Raw genomic sequence first — 17,753 nt, 5'->3', positions numbered from 1 at the left:
CCTTTGCCTTCAAAACATCATCATTTCTTCTCGGTATACTTGCACACAGTTTTTGAAGGAACTCGGCAGGTATGTTATTCCAAACATGTTGGAGAATGAGCCACAGTTCTTCTGTGGATTTAGGCAGCCTCAAATTCTTCTGTCTCTTCATATAATCCCAGACAGACCCGATGATGTTGAGATCCGGGCTCTGTGGGGGCCATACCATCACTTCCAGGACCTCTTGTTCTTTACGCTTAAGATAGTTCTTAATGACATTGGCTGTATGTCTGGGGTTGTTGCCGTGCTGCAGAATAAATTTGGGGCCATTCAGATGCCTCCCTGATGGTATTGCATGATGGAAAAGTATCTGCCTGTACTTCTCAGCATTGAGATAACCATTAATTTTGACCAAATCCCCAACTCCATTTGCAGAAATGCAGCCCCAAACTTGCAAGGAACCTCCAGCATGCTTCACTTTTGCCTGCAGACACTCATTCTTGTACCGCTCTCCAGCCCTTCGGCGAATAAACTGCCTTCTGCTATAGCTAAATACTTCAAATGACTCATCAGTCCAGAGAACGTGCTGCCATTTTTCTGCACCCTAGTTCCTGTGTTTTCGTGCATAGTTGAGTCGCTTCGCCTTGTTTCCACGTCAGAGGTATGGCTTTTTGGCCGCAATTCTCCCATGAAGACCATTTCCAACCTGCCTTCTCCGCATAGTAGATGGGTGTACCTGGGTCCCACTGGTTTCTGCCAATTCTGAGCTGATGGCACTGCTGAAGTAAGCATGATGTGTCTTTCCTTGGCCGACCACTGCGTCTACGTTCCTCAACGTTGCCCGTTTCTTTGTGCTTCTTCAACAGAGCTTGGACAGCATATCTGGAAACCCCTGCCTGCCTTGAAATGTCTGCCTGGTAGAGACCTTGCTGATGCAGTACAACTACCTTGTGTCTTGTTGCCGTGCTCAGTCTTGCCATGGTGTATGACTTCTGACATTAAACTGTCTTCAGCAACCTCACCTTGGAAGCAGAGTTTGGCTGTTCCTCACCTAGTTTTAACCCTCCTACATAGCTGTTTCTATTTCAGTTAATGATTGTGTTTCAACCTACATATGAAATTGATGATCATTAGCTCCTGTTTGGTATAATTGGTTCATCACACACCTGACTATATGCCTACAAAATCCCTGACTTTGGGCAAGTGTACCTAGAAGAACTGATACTGGTTTGAAGGCAAGGGGTGGTCACACCAAATATTGAATTGATTTAGATTTTTCTTCTGTTCACTCACTTTGCATTTTGTTAACATTTCTATTTTTGAAAGCATTCTTACTTTACAGCATTTTTTCCACACCTGCCTAAAACCTTTGCACGGTACTGTATGTCGGGACCATATTATATATATATATATATATATATATATATATACAGTGGTGTGAAAAAGTGTTTGCCCCCTTCCTGATTTCTTATTTTTTTGCATGTTTGTCACACTTAAATGTTTCAGATCAAACAAATTTTTATATTAGTCAAAGACAACACAAGTAAACACAAAATGCAGTTTTTAAATCAAGGTTTTTATTATTAAGGGAGAAAAAAAATCCAAACCTACATGACCCTGTGTGAAAAAGTGATTGCCCCCTAAACCTAATAACTGGTTGGGCCACCCGTAGCAGCAACAACTGCAATCAAGCGTTTGCGATAACTTGCAATGAGTCTCTTACAGCGCTGTGGAGGAATTTTGGCCCACTCATCTTTGCAGAATTGTTGTAATTCAGCCACATTGGAGGGTTTTCGAGCATGAACTGCCTTTATAAGGTCATGCCACAGCATCTCAATAGGATTCAAGTCAGGACTTTGACTAGGCCACTCCAAAGTCTTCATTTTGTTTTTCTTCAGCGGTGGACTTGCTGGTGTGTTTTGGATCATTGTCCTGCTGCAGAACCCAAGTTCGTTTCAGCTTGAGGTCACGAACAGATGGCCGGACATTCTCCTTCAGGATTTTTTGGTAGACAGCAGAATTCATGGTTCCATTTATCACAGCAAGTCTTCCAGGTCCTGAAGCAGCAAAACAGCCCCAGACCATCACACTACCACCACCATATTTTACTGTTGGTATGATGTTCTTTTTGAAATGCGGTGTTACTTTTACGCCAGATGTAATGGGACACACACCTTCCAAAAACTTTTGTCTCGTCAGACCACAGAGTATTTTCCCAAAAGTCTTGGGGATCATCAAGATGTTTTCTGGCAAAATTGAGACGAGCCTTAATGTCCCTTTTGCTCAGCAGTGGTTTTCGTCTTGGAACTCTGCCATGCAGGCCATTTTTGCCCAGTCTCTTTCTTATGGTGGAGTCATGAACACTGACCTTAACTGAGGCAAGTGAGGCCAGCAGTTCTTTGGATGTTGTTGTGGGGTCTTTTGTGACCTCTTGGATGAGTCGTCGCTGCGCTCTTGGCGTAATTTTGGTCGGCCGGCCACTCCTGGGAAGGTTCACCACTGTTCCATGTTTTCGCCATTTGTGGATAATGGCTCTCACTGTGGTTCGCTGGAGTCCCAAAGCTTTAGGAATGGCTTTATAACCTTTTCCAGACTGATAGATCTCAATTACTTTCTTTCTCATTTGTTCCTGAAGTTCTTTAGCTCTCGGCATGATGTCTAGCTTTTGAGGATCATTTGGTCTACTTCACTTTGTCAGGCAGGTCCTATTTAAGTGATTTCTTGATTGAGAACAGGTGTGGCAGTAATCAGGCCTCGGTGTGGCTAGAGAAATTGGACTCAGGTTTGATGAACCACAGTTAAGTTATGTTTTAACAGGGGGGGGCAATCACTTTTTCCACACAGGGCCATGTAGGTTTGGATTTTTTTTCTCCCTTAATAATAAAAACCTTCATTTAAAAACTGCATTTTGTGTTTACTTGTATTGTCTTTGACTAATATTTAAATTTGTTTGATGATCTGAAACATTTGTGACAAGTGTGACAAACATGCAAAAAAAAAAAAGAAATCAGGAAGGGGGCAAACACTTTTTCACACCACTGTATATATATATTGTGGTGCCTGGGGGTAAATCCTGAGGCTGTGGGTGGGCCCAGCTGAAATCCAAGACACAGGAGTCAGTAATCCAGAAAAAATTAGTCTTTTTATTTTTTCTGTTTTCTTTTTTTTTTCGTTGGGGTATTGCTGATAGCGCCCCCCCTCAGGGCAAGGGTAGTAAAACGGGAGAAAATAAAAGGGCCGTTGAGGCAAAACTAAATTAGGTTCTTCCCAGACCGGGGTATTCTTCAGGGCCTCCTTCCTTCTTCCCTCCGGGGCCGCGTCAGGGCTGGGGGAAGCACACAGAGATAGGGTGAGGTAAGGGGGCTCAATTATCCTCACGTGTCCGTTGGTAATGGTGGGGCCTCCTTTTAGGTTTAATCCTCCAGGTCAGTACGGTAGAGGATCTTTCCTCTGCTCTTCCTTCCTCAGCATAGGCGCCGACCGACTCCGTTTGCAGCCTCGACCGCGCCTTAAATATCTTCCCCTGCTCATTAGGGAAAAGAGCTGCAGCTGAGTCAGTAGTTTTCCACCGTGTTCACTTACGTGCGCTGTCCGGGGTCCTGGACCTGCAGGTAGAGGGTTCTCTCTCCATGGTGCTGATCTCCCCATCACTTCCCTAGGAAAATAGACCCCTTCGCATACCTCTCCCAATGCATAACGGTTGCAGGGTTGCGTTGTGCGGGCCCTTCTGGGGTTCTCTACCCACGTGGCGCAACATGCAGGAGCAGGGGCGCCACATATTCCCCCCCTCAGCTCCAAGCCCCGGGCGGGAGCGTCTGCCCCTAGGCCATCCTCTCTCCTGGATAGCGCATCAGCATTCTGGTGCAGCTTCCCAGCACGATGCTCCACCTTGAACCTGTAGGGTTGCAGCTCTAAAAACCAGCGGGTCACTCGGGCATTGCTGTCCCGGTTAAGGTACATCCATTTTAAGGGGGCATGATCAGTCACCAACAAGAACTCACGGTCGAGTAGGTAGTAGCGTAATTTACCTACTGCCCATTTGATGGCGAGGCATTCCTTCTCGACCGTGGCGTAATTCTTCTCATGGCTGAGGAGTTTCCGGCTGATGTACGTCACTGGGTGCTCCACTCCGTCCTGGATCTGCGAGAGTACAGCCCCAAGTCCCACTTCCGATGCGTCGGTCTGCAGCACAAAGGTTTTCTTAAAATCAGGGGTGATCAGTACCGGTTCCTCCCCCAGGGCTGCCCGTAAGTCCAGGAAGGCTGCAGTGGCGAGGGGGTTCCACTGGACCCGGTTGGGCTGCTCCTTTTTGGTGAGGTCGTGGAGCGGGGCTGCTCGTGCTGCAAACTCTGGAACAAACTGTCGGTAGTACCCCACCAGACCCAGGAACATTCTCACCTGCTTCTTGGTGGCCGGTTGGGGCCAGGTGACGATGCTGTCGACCTTGTTCGACTGGGGCTTCACCCGTCCCCTCCCGACAGTGTGGCCAAGATAGGCCGCTTCCTCCAGTCCGAGCCGGCACTTCGCAGGGTTAGCTGTCAGCCCGGCCTCCCTCAGTGACGTCAGCACAGCTTCGATCCTGCCGACGTGACTGTCCCAGTCGGTGCTGTGTATGATTATGTCATCCAAGTAGGCTGCGCAATACATCTGGTGGGGCCGTAACACCTGGTCCATCAGTCGCTGGAACGTGGCTGGGACTCCATGTACGCCGAAGGGGAGGACTGTGTATTGGTAGAGGCCCGTGGGGGTCGCAAAGGCCGTCTTCTCCCTGGCACGGGGGGTTAGGGGAACTTGCCAATATCCCCGCGTCAGGTCCAGGGTGCTGATGAATCGGGCCGGTCCCAGCCGCTCGATGAGTTCGTCCACTCTCGGCATGGGGTACGCGTCACACAGGGAGATGTCGTTCAGCCGGCGGAAGTCGTTGCAGAACCGCCAGCTCCCATCCGGCTTGGGGACCAGCACCACGGGACTGGACCAGGCACTGCGGCTTTCCTCAATGACCCCGAGGTCAAGCATTTTCCTCACCTCCTCCCGTATGGCGTGTCTGCGAGCTTCCGGGATTCGGTAGGGTCGTAGCTTCACCGTCTTCCCTGGTTCGGTGCTGATGTCGTGGGTGATCAGGTGGGTGCGGCCAGGCATAGTCGAGAAGACGTCCCGGTTCCGGTCGACCAGCTCACGTAGCGCTTGCTTCTGCCGGCAGCTCAACTGTTCTCCCATCCTCACATCAGGGGTCGGTGGTGGGACACACTGGGCGGAGAGGGCTGGGGTCGGAGCTGGGGGTGGCTCATGCCATCTCTTCATCAGATTAACATGGTAGATCTGGAGGTGGCGTCGTCGCCCCGGCTGCCTCACCCGGTAGTTCACTGGTCCCGTGCGCTCCACGACCTCATACGGCCCATGCCATTGGGCCAGAAATTTACACTCACTGGTGGGGACTAGGATCATCACCTTGTCTCCTGGGACAAATTCTCTCACCTGCGCTCCCCGGTTATACAGCCTGGCTTGCTCTTGTTGGACCTGTTCCATGTGGGCCCTCATCATGGGCCAGATCTGGGCCATCCGCCGGTCCATTTGTTCCACGTGTTCGATCAGGCTGCGGGTTTTGGACGGTTGCTGTTCCCAGGCCTCCTTTGCCAGGTCTAGTAGTCCCCGAGGTCGTCGGCCATATAATAGTTCAAATGGAGCGAAGCCGGTTGTGCTCTGGGGTACCTCTCTGACTGAAAAGAGGAGATAGGGTAAGAGCTGGTCCCAGTCCTTACCGTCAGTCTCGATTGTCTTCCTCAGCATGGACTTGAGGGTTTTGTTGAATCTCTCCACTAGCCCATCGGTTTGGGGGTGGTAGACGGAGGTCCGCAGTTGGGTCACGTGTAGCAGCCGGCACATCTCTTTTAGGACCCCTGACATGAAGCACGTCCCTTGGTCTGTCAGGAGTTCCTCCGCTATCCCGACCCGGCTAAAGAGCATGAACAACTCCTTGGCCACTGCCTTTCCTGTCGCAGTCCTGAGCGGGATAGCTTCTGGGTAGCGAGTCGCATAGTCCAAGATCACCAGGATGTACCGATGTCCCCGGCTGGACTTCGGCAAGGGCCCCAGGATGTCCATCGCGATCCTCCTGAAGGGTACATCGATAACAGGAAGGGGGATTAGTGGGTTTCTCAGGGTTACCTTAGGGCTATGGAGTTGGCACACAGCGCAGTGGCGACAGTAGTCCTCCACAGCCTTTTTCACCCCGGGCCAATAGAACCTCGCCAGGATCCTCTCGTAGGTCTTCTCCCTTCCCAGATGGGCTCCCAGTAGGTGAGTGTGGCCTAAATAGAGGACTCGGGACACAAACGGTTGGGGTACGAGCAGCTGCTCGACTTCCTCCCCCTGTGGGTTACAGACCCGATAGAGCAGGTCACGTTTTACCCTGAAGAAGGGATAAGCTGGTGTACTCACCGCCCCTTGGGGTACCCCGTTAATGTCTCGGGCGTCTCTCCAGGCTTGAGCGAACTTGGGCTCGTTTAGTTGGGCAGTGCCGAAGCGGGTGGGCGCTTCGGCCTCCTCGCTCGTCTCTCGGGGCCCATCCGAGAAGGCCAGACGGACGTCTTTCTCCGGGGGCAGGGCCTCCCCAAGCTCTTTTTCGGTCGCGGTGACGGTTCCACTGGTGGCCGGGGGGTTTGGTTGGCGTTCCCACTCTGGTAGCGGGGCCTCTACTTCACTGTCCCCAGATGTCACTGCCCAGACTGGAAGGGGGGTGCGGCGGGCCGCCCGTCGGGGCCGTCGTGGCCTCATCTCGTTCGGAGACCGGGACCCCTCCTCCCAATAGGTCCGGAACAAAGGGCAGTCTCTTCCCATTAACACAGGTACGGGTAGATTTGGTACCACTCCTGCTCTCACCGAGTGGGTTCCCCGTGGGGTGATTAGGTCCACCCACACCGTGGGGTATTTCCTGGTGTCCCCATGGATGCATGCCACAGCCACCTCTTCACCCCTCTCTTCTCCCGCAAATTCTGGTCGCAGCAGGGTGATGGCGCTGCCCGAGTCGAGCACTGCTTCAGTGTCCCGGTCCCCCACTCGTACCGGGAATCTGGGGGCCTCCGTACTCTGATGTGCCCAGCAGGTGGTCAGGTACAGGCAGGGGTGCACGGGGCTGCTCGCACCACTGGCGGTGGGCCTGGACACCTCCTTCCCAGGGCAGTTTCTGACTAGATGCCCCTCCTCTCCGCAGTTGTAGCATCTCCACTCAGGCCGTGGTCTCCCTGTATTGGGTCTGCCCCGGCGATTTGGGTTAGGGAGGGGCGGTGGGTGCTTCACAGGTTGTGGGCCCTGGGTTGGTTGGCTCTGGGTTTCGGTGCGTTCTGGTTGGAGCATCTGCTGGGTTACCTGATGGTTTTCAAGGAGGGCCACTAGGAGGTCTACCGAGGCGGGTCCCACCTGGGCTACGTATTGTTTGGCCTCCTTCGGTAGGACGCGGGTGCATCGGTCCAACACGACCCTCTCCAACAGGGGTGGCCCCTCTCCCTCGGCCAGCCAGCTCTTAGTCAAGCGAGTCAGGGCGGCGATTTGGGACCGGGTAGGCTGGGAGGCGTCATATGACCATTCGTGGTAGCGCTGGGCTTGTGCGGGGAGGCTGAGCCCATATCGGGCCAGGATGGCTTTCTTCAACTTGAGGTAGTCGGTGGCATCAGCCACGGCCATATCCCGGTAGGCCTGTTGGGCCTCCCCCATTAAGAAAGGGGCTAGTATGGCAGCCCAGTCTGCCGGCGGCCATTCTTCACGTTGAGCTGCTTGCTCGAACACGTGGAGGTACGCCTCGACGTCATCGTCGCCCGTCATCTTCATCAATACATCTCGTGGGGTCCATCTCGACCCGTCGCGTGGAGATAGGCGACAGAGTTCAACCACCGCTTCCTGCAGGGCCCGCTGGGACTTTGCCAGCTCGGTGATGACCGCTTCCAACATCATCCCTCGGGACTCCTCCTCTGCTTCTGCCTCTTGCATCTCGGCCAGGGTAGGTGCAGCCAGCCGTGTCCTTCGTCTCCCTTCACTGGGGGGTGTGGCCTCCATTCGCGTTGACCTCAGTCGCGTTGATTCTTCCGTCCAGACCAACTTTCCCAGCGTGGCATCAGAGTGCCCGCTTTCTCCACCATATGTGGTGCCTGGGGGTAAATCCTGAGGCCGTGGGTGGGCCCAGCTGAAATCCAAGACACAGGAGTCAGTAATCCAGAAAAAATTAGTCTTTTTATTTTTTCTGTTTTCTTTTTTTTTTCGTTGGGGTATTGCTGATAGCGCCCCCCCTCAGGGCAAGGGTAGTAAAACGGGAGAAAATAAAAGGGCCGTTGAGGCAAAACTAAATTAGGTTCTTCCCAGACCGGGGTATTCTTCAGGGCCTCCTTCCTTCTTCCCTCCGGGGCCGCGTCAGGGCTGGGGGAAGCACACAGAGATAGGGTGAGGTAAGGGGGCTCAATTATCCTCACGTGTCCGTTGGTAATGGTGGGGCCTCCTTTTAGGTTTAATCCTCCAGGTCAGTACGGTAGAGGATCTTTCCTCTGCTCTTCCTTCCTCAGCATAGGCGCCGACCGACTCCGTTTGCAGCCTCGACCGCGCCTTAAATATCTTCCCCTGCTCATTAGGGAAAAGAGCTGCAGCTGAGTCAGTAGTTTTCCACCGTGTTCACTTACGTGCGCTGTCCGGGGTCCTGGACCTGCAGGTAGAGGGTTCTCTCTCCATGGTGCTGATCTCCCCATCACTTCCCTAGGAAAATAGACCCCTTCGCATACCTCTCCCAATGCATAACGGTTGCAGGGTTGCGTTGTGCGGGCCCTTCTGGGGTTCTCTACCCACGTGGCGCAACATGCAGGAGCAGGGGCGCCACAATATATATATATATATATATATATATTTCCTGATTTTCAGTTTTTGTTTCTGGATTCTGTTTTTGTTTGGATGGCCCATGTGATATCAACCCTTTGGCTGCGACATCGATTCCACCTCGGATTATCCCTACTGCATCTGTTTGCTGGTGTACCGAACCTTTGCCTGGACTTTTGTTTACGATCTGCCTAATCTCTGTTACTACTGATTGCTGGTTATCGACCATCTCCTGGTAAATAAAGACTTTAAAGTTTACTCCTGTGGTCTCACTACTGGGTTATTGTTCTGGTCCCTGACAGTCTTGCAAGTCAGCAATTATAGAAATGTACATTTTAACATCTTGATAAGTCATAATTGAGAATTATCTCTAACTATATTTGTTGAATCCAGGGCATTGTTAGATGTTATTCTGCTGTTCAGCAGTCTGGTTGTGACAGCTCTATCATCAGAGCCTCTTAATACAAACTAACGCTGATGCACTTTTTTTATCTTTCCCCGACACAGAAACTTCATAAAGTTGTGTGAGGCAGGCATAGCTTTCAGTCAGTGGGAGTTTAATGCAGCCTTTATAACAATGAAGGCCAGTCTAGTCTATAATTCAGCTCAATGTCTGGTAAGGCATGGCTGTCTAAGTACCCTGACACTCCAATTTACTCTGCTCTTAGTTTTTATGATATGCCATAATTTACAGCAGAAAGTATCACATTTACAGCAAAAAGGTTCCCTGAGTGAACGCGGTACTGTATTGAAAGAAATCTTAAGGACACAACAGCAGTGACCCTGTGTAGATGTGATCCTGCCTTAAACTAATAAGCCAGCATCACTGAGGAAGGTGTCATGCTGACAATGTTTCACCAAGGTGTAATTACCAACTGCGCTGTAATTGCAATACTACAGCAGCTGTCAGGCAGTTTTCAGCACAATCTGACAGGATGTAAATTGCATAGCAGGGTGACTTAAATATAATGTTGTTGACAGGCTGGTGGAACATCACAGTGACAAATGGTCAGCGATCAATCAAGGAATGTTTTTGGTCTGTTGTATACTCTTCCTTTAGAGTAGAATGGAACTTGAGGGCTGCCCATAATATGAAACAGAATGCACTGAACGTGTTCATCACCTTTACTCACGTCTATTTCCAAGCTAGGATAGAAAGTTGTGGGAGCAGTGCATTGTCACCTACATGTAAACCAAGCTAAGAATAACAAGTTTCAACTGTGTGTGTGTCTGTGTGTGTGCGTGTGTGTGCATGCATGCATGGGTTCATGCATGTGCAAGTGAGTGTGTTGGTTTCAACCATCTCCTCAGTCCCTTATTTGAATGAGATACCACACCGATTGTGTGAAAGAGAAAAACATTCCATTTCATAAATCTTATTTTATCTCACTGCATAGTTCTCTGCATTTTATTTCACAAACCACCGTGTTTTCTCACTGTCGTTTCAAGTGTAGAGAAGACCCACTGTCAGCAAACAATATTGGACAAAAGAAAATTGTGTGTTTGTTTTGTTTTTATTTGTTTGCTTGACTGATCCAACAGCAAATCAATTTAGAACAACCTGTGACAGTCTCCAGTATGGAACATTAGGGAACCAAAGTGAGCCACAGACAAGCAGAGTCACTGTATATCCAAGCCCAGTGCTTGAAATAGGGGTTCAGCAGTGTTTGTGGGTAGTTTGTTCAGTCTGCACATGACTGGTATTTACTTGCAGTGCAGGGGAACCCCACAGTGTCAGGGCAGGGCACTAAGATCACAGTCTTAAAATGAGTCTCTATTTATTTTTGCCCTCAAGTGCAGATGAAAGATTTGATGCCACCTTCCACACCAACGTCCTGGTGAATTCATCAGGGGCATGTCAGTATATACCACCAGGTGAGTGTGTGTGTGTGTATGCGCATGTGCGTGTGAGACTTCCACATTTTAATCCTGCTATAATTTACATTTATGTTTTTAGAATTTAAGTTATGTTTGTGTGAATATGGTTCATAGCACAATATCACAATAATGCATTAATAATACAGTTATTAAGAAAAAACAAGCCAGATGAGTGTGTGTGCACATGTGCATGCATGTTGTGTGATTTTGACACGGAACCCTACCCCTCTCCCACACAGGGATCCTGAAGAGCACATGCTACATTGATGTCCGCTGGTTCCCCTTCGACGTGCAGAAGTGTGACCTGAAGTTCGGCTCATGGACGCATAGCGGGTGGCTCCTGGATCTGCAGATGCTGGACGTGGACATCTCTACCTACATCCCTAATGGGGAGTGGGACCTTGTGGGTAAGGCTGCCGCACTGCCAGCATAACCTCATCTTGCCCTGTCTGAGTGACAGTAGGCTTATGAATCCCATAAACGGAAAAACAAGGAAAAAAATCACTGGTAACATCAGTGTTTGATATGAGAAATATTATTTTTTTTAGACTGTAACTTATAAATAACTTTTTGGTATAATATCACCAGTACAATTCTGAATTTCATTTTGTGACATGCTAAAGCTAAGCTAGCTTTCCTGGGAATTTCACTTGAGGAGTCTGAACTGTGAGAAAGAAAAGTTTGAAAAGCTAGAGGTGTGCATGAACTATGTCACACTTCTGAGAGCTATCCTCAGAGAATCTCAACATGGGCTCACTCAAACAGCACTGGCAGTAAGGTCGGTCTCTAAGTATTTAACAAAAAATCTCGGGCCTGAGACTGTGTTTTGTTAATCCCTTTGAAATGCGGTGGTTGGAGCTGAAGGTGGGTTAGGAAGAAATGCATGCAGTGATTCAATATGTTTAACAGGATTGGTGAGATAGGAATCATGGAGGTTATTTATGGAGGCTGTTCCCAGAATAAGCCTTGAGGGCACTGCAGGAAATCACTTCAGTACAGATGTCACACAGATACCAGATAGTATTTACTGACCCAAAGAGTTATACATAAATGGGATCAATCAAATCACAAATTCTATAAAATCTGTACAAATGTTTTCTGCTGTGATCTGATTGTACAGTTGTCTGAACAGTTGTCTTAGTTCAGATATACACGATGTACTTATGCAATTTGGCAGTGATTACCTCTATTTGTTTCTTTTACAGAGCATTAATTACTCAAAAGTAACAGGACACATAATTGGTACATTTCAGTACATCTAGCAACAAAATACTTACCTAATGGATTTCTAGAAATTAATCAACTCCTGAATTCCTCTGAAAATAATGTAATTAGTTGTTGATTCAAAGAAAATATTTGATTGAATCCTCAGCCTGCCCAGTGTTACATGTTGTTTAGTCGTACAAGTCGTACAAGTAGACCACCATAGTTACAGTACCCATAGCAGGTATTAATGCACTGTGTGTTGGAAGCCTTGTCAGTGCTTTGGTCAAGATAATGTTCTCGGTGCTTCTGTGAATTTCCAGCTTTTTTCGGCTTTTGCTAATCATTATCTCTTCTTTAAAATATAGTTTTTGGGTTGAATTTCCTGTCTTTTTCTGCTTTTGCCAACCATTATAACATTCTCTCTCACTTTAATCACAGTTTTTGTGTTGAATTTCCAGCCTTTTTTATGGAAAGGTACTGTAATCATATGTTACAGTATCATAGCTATCCATCTAATTAATGTAGCAGTGGGCAATGCAAGAGAATGAACTGAGAAGATGTCATGCCTCAGGCCAAGATGTGCTAGCTGTTGATATCTGTAGGAAACGTTACATTAAGGCAATGTTGTTTTGTAAGCTTGGTGGTGACAACTAGTCTACTGCTGTTGTTGGTTTAATGTATATGCTTTACAAGACTTACAATAGCAAATAGGATAACACAGCTAGCTAGCTAGAAGTTGCCATCGTAGCTAAATTGTCCTATTTTACATACCTAGCTAGCTACCACAATTAGCTAGTAATGTTAACGTCACTTTACCACCAAGCCGATATACACTAGCTAGCTAAGCATAGAGCTAGCTAGCTATCCCAACAAGACGCACCAATAGACATTCGATGGCTAGAATAGCTACAGACTAACCAGAAATGCTGTTTTTTACTACATTTCCCATAATCCCACAGGACAATTCCACAACATCCATCATTCCAGCATGACGGCTAGTTATGGTTTAGCCAATCCCGTAACGGCAGGAACAATAAACTTTCCCCAAATAAGAGCGAGGTACACTCTTGGGACCCTTTTTCTTTCAACGCTCTTTGCTCTTTGGCCCTTCCCTTCACCTCATCTGGCTCCTGCAACATCAATGCCCCCTCTCGACACAGAGGCCTCTCCAGCACACCACCAGGCCTTACGGATACACCTAGGTAACTTAGCGAGTGGATAATGGTGTACGCGTACCGCTACACCAGTTTACCACTGCAATCCACAGCAACAAACTTTTCCACCCGGAAAAGGACCAGTGGACATCTTTTCAGCAACCGAACGGACCAAACGACAACACGCAGCAGAGACAGAACCACCCCAGCTTTGTGCACATCTGCCCAGGATCATTCACACCACCATCGCCGCTTCTACAAGGACAGCGCATCTTTTCGATCCAAAAATGCATATGGACTCAGTAACATTAAACATTCCAGGTATAGCTTAGTCTTAACTGTTATTGTGAATTCGTGTTTTTCTATTAATTAAAATACTAAATTTGTAGTTGGATATTTCTGATACATTTTATGAGACTGATTACTTTTTTCATAGAGAGTAAAATCCCTATGTTATTTTGCGGCCCATGTGAGATCCCTACAAAAGACATGATGTTACTTAGTTATTTTGGGAAATCAGATCCAAGAGCAGCAGGGCAACTTAAGCCTGAAGTACGGATAGATAACTAGCTAGGTAAGTAACACATTAGTTGGGGTAACACATATATATTAAAGCCTTTTTTACATTTGGTGTCAGAAGTGGGATTTAGCCCTTATCCCTGTGGGGCAACCCATAAAAAAAGAAGAAGAAGGATTTTAAGGATTTTTACACTGAGTTTTGATTGCACTTGGACGGTGTTGTGGACATGCCAAGAACTGGATTTCCAATCAACGAGGTCCAAAGGAAGATCCAGATGGGGCTGAAGGTGGACCATTGAGGACCCAGACAGAGCAGGGGGGCCCAGAAGTGGGAGCAGCTGGAAAACCCCTTGATTGGCTGGGGAGCTGTAGCTGGCTCTGTTGGAAGTGGTAATGGTACGGAACCCTATGGGACAGCAACTCTGAAGGCCAGTATGAGGAGCCTGTAGCCCATTGGGAGGTAGTATCCTTGCCGTGCAGGGTAGTTTATGCCAGAGGGAGGAGCTACCTAGTGTCCCTAATCGGGGGGCTAACCTCGACAATCTGGGAGAGGAGCTACCCAGTCGGATTTCACTATCATGGACTGTTATCAGTAAAATACAATGTTCAGAATTAACTGCTTGGGAACATCTGCCCCTTGCCTTGCAAACTGTGGTATGCAAGACTGGAGAAGGGGGAGGAAATGTGAAGGAGTGGCCCTTCACCAGCCACCAGAGTTGGTCAATTAATAGAATTTAATTGGTTGATTGATTTACTTGAAAGCGAGGTGTTGGTGTTTAAAATGGAACACAGCTGTGTAAAACCCCACGCTAACCCAACGACGGAATTTAGCGAGGGCTGAAGGTATCAGCATGCTTGTCCTTCTGGTGTTGCTGAAAGAATATTAGTAGGGTTAAACAGTAGTGGCCCCTATGCAGAGAGTCTAGATCAGCCAATAAATAAACCACGATACAAAGACAGTAGTACCACTCTGCCTTCCGCTCTTTACTGGTCAGGGCTGACTAAGAATCTCCACAATAAGGCCAATACATTCACCTTCATTATATCTGACTCCACTTAGAATAATAATTTAGATTAGTTATCTACCTTTGGTAGATTTCCTATTTATAATTTTGACTTGATTGCTACGGGAATCCTGTGCTGAGAGTGAATCTCTGAACAGTCCTCTGCTGGTACCGCCGCATGTCACATCGCGCGTTATGTCGCACGTCTCACAAACTGACTAGATATCTGCAGTCATTACAGAGGTCGCAGGAATAGCTACTCTTGGGTATATCTGTTTACAGCCGAGGGACCCAAGCAGACCAACATAGCTACAGCTGTGCTCGACATGAATGAACTACCACGCGGAGGCAAGGGATTTACCATCAGAGGTCTACGGGTGCTATACGCCGTGATACATTAAGCGTAAATATTCATCCTCCCTAGACCAGTTTGACATTAAGTGTCAGTAAGGAAAACCAAACAGATCAAGTTTAACAATTTCTTTTACCAGGCAGGTTACATACATAATTACACACTAGTTCCAAATAAAATATGAAAGCATTAGAAAGGAAACCAAATTACGGAGTCTTGAAAGTCATACCTGGTAATAAAAGCTACATACGGGAGTCTGACTACAGACACCCTGTACGTAGAAGTGACGTGCACGGTGTGCACGGGAGTCTGATTGCATCCTCCCCAATTGGTTGGTTTGGTCTCCTTAAATCCAAAACCAGGCCTTTGATGTTGACTCTAAAAATGGGTCCGCAATGAACCAATTAACCATCTGGCGTTGTATAACCATTTGGAATTTGGAGCCAGGCCTCCCCAGGAAACAAGATCTGATCAGGGGGGTTGAGGCACATGGCTTTCACTGGGGCAGAGCTCCACACAGTTTCTCCTTGGTTCCTGGTTGGTTATGATATCCAAGGTTTGCTGTTGCAGAAATGAAACCATTGCACCAGTCGCACTGAAACAATCAGAATAATACCAATCATGAATATTATCTAAACTGAATTTGTCATGAAACATCCAATGCTTTATGCATACTTTCAGGGAAACTGAGGAATGAGGGAGTAAGGAAGGGGGGTCCAAGAGAATAGTCTGGGCCCAACAGGCAGTGCTTCCTGAAACCTTCCCGGGCGGTAAAGGATGTTGCACCCTGTCATAACGAGTTTTATAGCTGGAGGCCTGATTAGACAATGAGACAAGAGAGGGGGTAGATCCTCAAAAAAACAGATGCCTGAGTTTTCCCCCACAGGCTCCTGCCCGTATGGATGCGGAGACGATGGGGGCTAATGGTGTATGCTCCTGGGGTTAAATTACTTTACAGCCACATATTGCCACAGTACCAGAGGAAGCCAGCAAGCTGACCAGCGCACTGAGTGACAATGCCAGATTTTAATAATTTCTGCCTTACAGGTGCAACTATTTGTCTTTGCCATTCAAGTGTCAGTTTGAAAAGGAGATGGAAAAAGGCTAGCCACTATGTTCACTTGTGGGTTTGCAAAATAAATGATTAATTTTTATCTCAGTTGTTTTTAAAGCCTTTTTTACAGGGACCATATAAAGTAGATATTTTGTAACAGGTGTACTGTACCCACCCCCACTGCTCCACTTTCTGGACAGTGCCAGATGTTGTGGGTTGGGTTTTCATAGTAGCCTATGTGGGTGTGAGCATGATGAAGTCACCCACAATTGTGAAAAGACTAATGCTAAAAGATTGTGTTACACAACGCTGGGGGAGTGGACGAGGGTGGAGTTTTAGCCAGCTAATGGGACGCACTCGTTGTCATGACAGGCTATTTCTGACCACTTTCAAGATAGTTAGCTCCGTTAAGATTAGCTATTGATAGCTTGTTAGTAACTAGTAGCTAGTGATACAACTGTACCAAGCTATAATTAAGCTAGTCAAATTAAATAAATATATATAAATATTATATATATATATGTGTGTGTGTGTGTGTGTGTGTGTGTGTGTGTGTTCCCCCAACTAATGTGTTACTTACCTAGCTATCTATCTATACTTAAGTTGCCCTGCTGCTCTAGGAACTGATTTCCCAAAATAACTAAGGAACATTATGTCTGACCCTGGGTCAATGGGTAACATATTTTACACCACAAATCTGGTTAGCCTGTAGCTATTCTAGCTATTCTAGCCATCAAATGTCTATCGGTAAGCTTGGCAGTGACAACTAGTCTGCTGTTGTTGGTTTAATGTATATGCTTTATAGGACTTAACATAGCTAGCTAGCTAGAAGTTGCCATCATAGCTAAGTTGTCCTATTTAATGTTACATAGCTAGCTAGCTAACGCAATTAGCTAGTAATGTTAACGTTACTTTACCACCAAGCCAATATAGACTAGCTAGCTCTATGCTGCCATGCTTAGCTAGCTAGTCTATATTGGCTTGGTGGTAAAGTAACGTTAACATTACTAGCTAATTGCGTTAGCTAGCTATCTATGTAACATTAAATAGGACAACTTAGCTATGACGGCAACTTCTAGCTAGCTAGCTATGTTAAGTCCTATAAAGCATATACATTAAACCAACAACAGCAGACTAGCCAAGCTTACAAAATGACATTGCCTTAATGTTACATTACCTCCAGATTTGCAGCTATCAACAGCCAGCACATCCTGGCATGAGGCATGACATCTTCTCTATTCATTCTCTTTCACTACATTGATTACATGGATAGCTATCATAGCTAGCAATATAGGCAGAGCTAGCTAGTAAGTGTCTTTAACCATGCAGTTTAGCTAGTTTGAACAGTAAAGTTCAAACACCAAAGTTCATCACCTATGTTTGGTTGGTCACGTGGCTAGCTAGAAAATATATTTAGCTAACCTGTGTAGTCAGCAGCTATTGAAATTATCTTATGATTGGGCTCCCCAAATCCTAATCTTAATCATAAGTAAATGAAAAAAAACAGACCCTAGATTGCCGACAATTGCTTCCGGACAATTACCGTAACTTCAACTATTTCATTTTTGACTCAGAAAAGGCGGAAAAGAATGTGGTTCAAGCTTGTTGGCTACTTCATTGAAGCTCTTGCTGCTGTGATGTTCATGTGTAAGGGCCATTATGTATTTCATAAGTACCAGTCTTAAACTACATAAGGTTCTGTTTTCTTTTTAAATGGTCAAAAACAAATTATATTAGTCATTAATAGCTCAAGT

The 17,753-nt window shown here is 47.1% G+C and overlaps 1 protein-coding gene across 1 annotated transcript in view; it reads left to right on the top strand.

Annotated features, from left to right (window-relative positions):
• Positions 1-17,753, top strand: part of LOC133130385 (neuronal acetylcholine receptor subunit alpha-7-like) — a gene marked incomplete at its 5' end in the record, with an annotated part of 74,561 nt that overhangs the window by 36,499 nt on the left and 20,309 nt on the right. Inside the window, 2 exons of the mRNA XM_061244949.1 lie at positions 10,628-10,707; positions 10,950-11,117. Of these exons, the coding sequence (XP_061100933.1) occupies positions 10,628-10,707; positions 10,950-11,117 (248 nt within the window). The remainder of the gene's footprint in view (positions 1-10,627; positions 10,708-10,949; positions 11,118-17,753) is intronic.

The sequence above is a fragment of the Conger conger genome, chromosome 6 (genome assembly GCF_963514075.1).
Source record: "Conger conger chromosome 6, fConCon1.1, whole genome shotgun sequence".
NCBI lineage: Eukaryota > Metazoa > Chordata > Actinopteri > Anguilliformes > Congridae > Conger > Conger conger.
The sequence above is the reverse complement of the archived record's forward strand: the minus strand, read 5'-3'. Positions and strand labels throughout refer to the sequence as shown.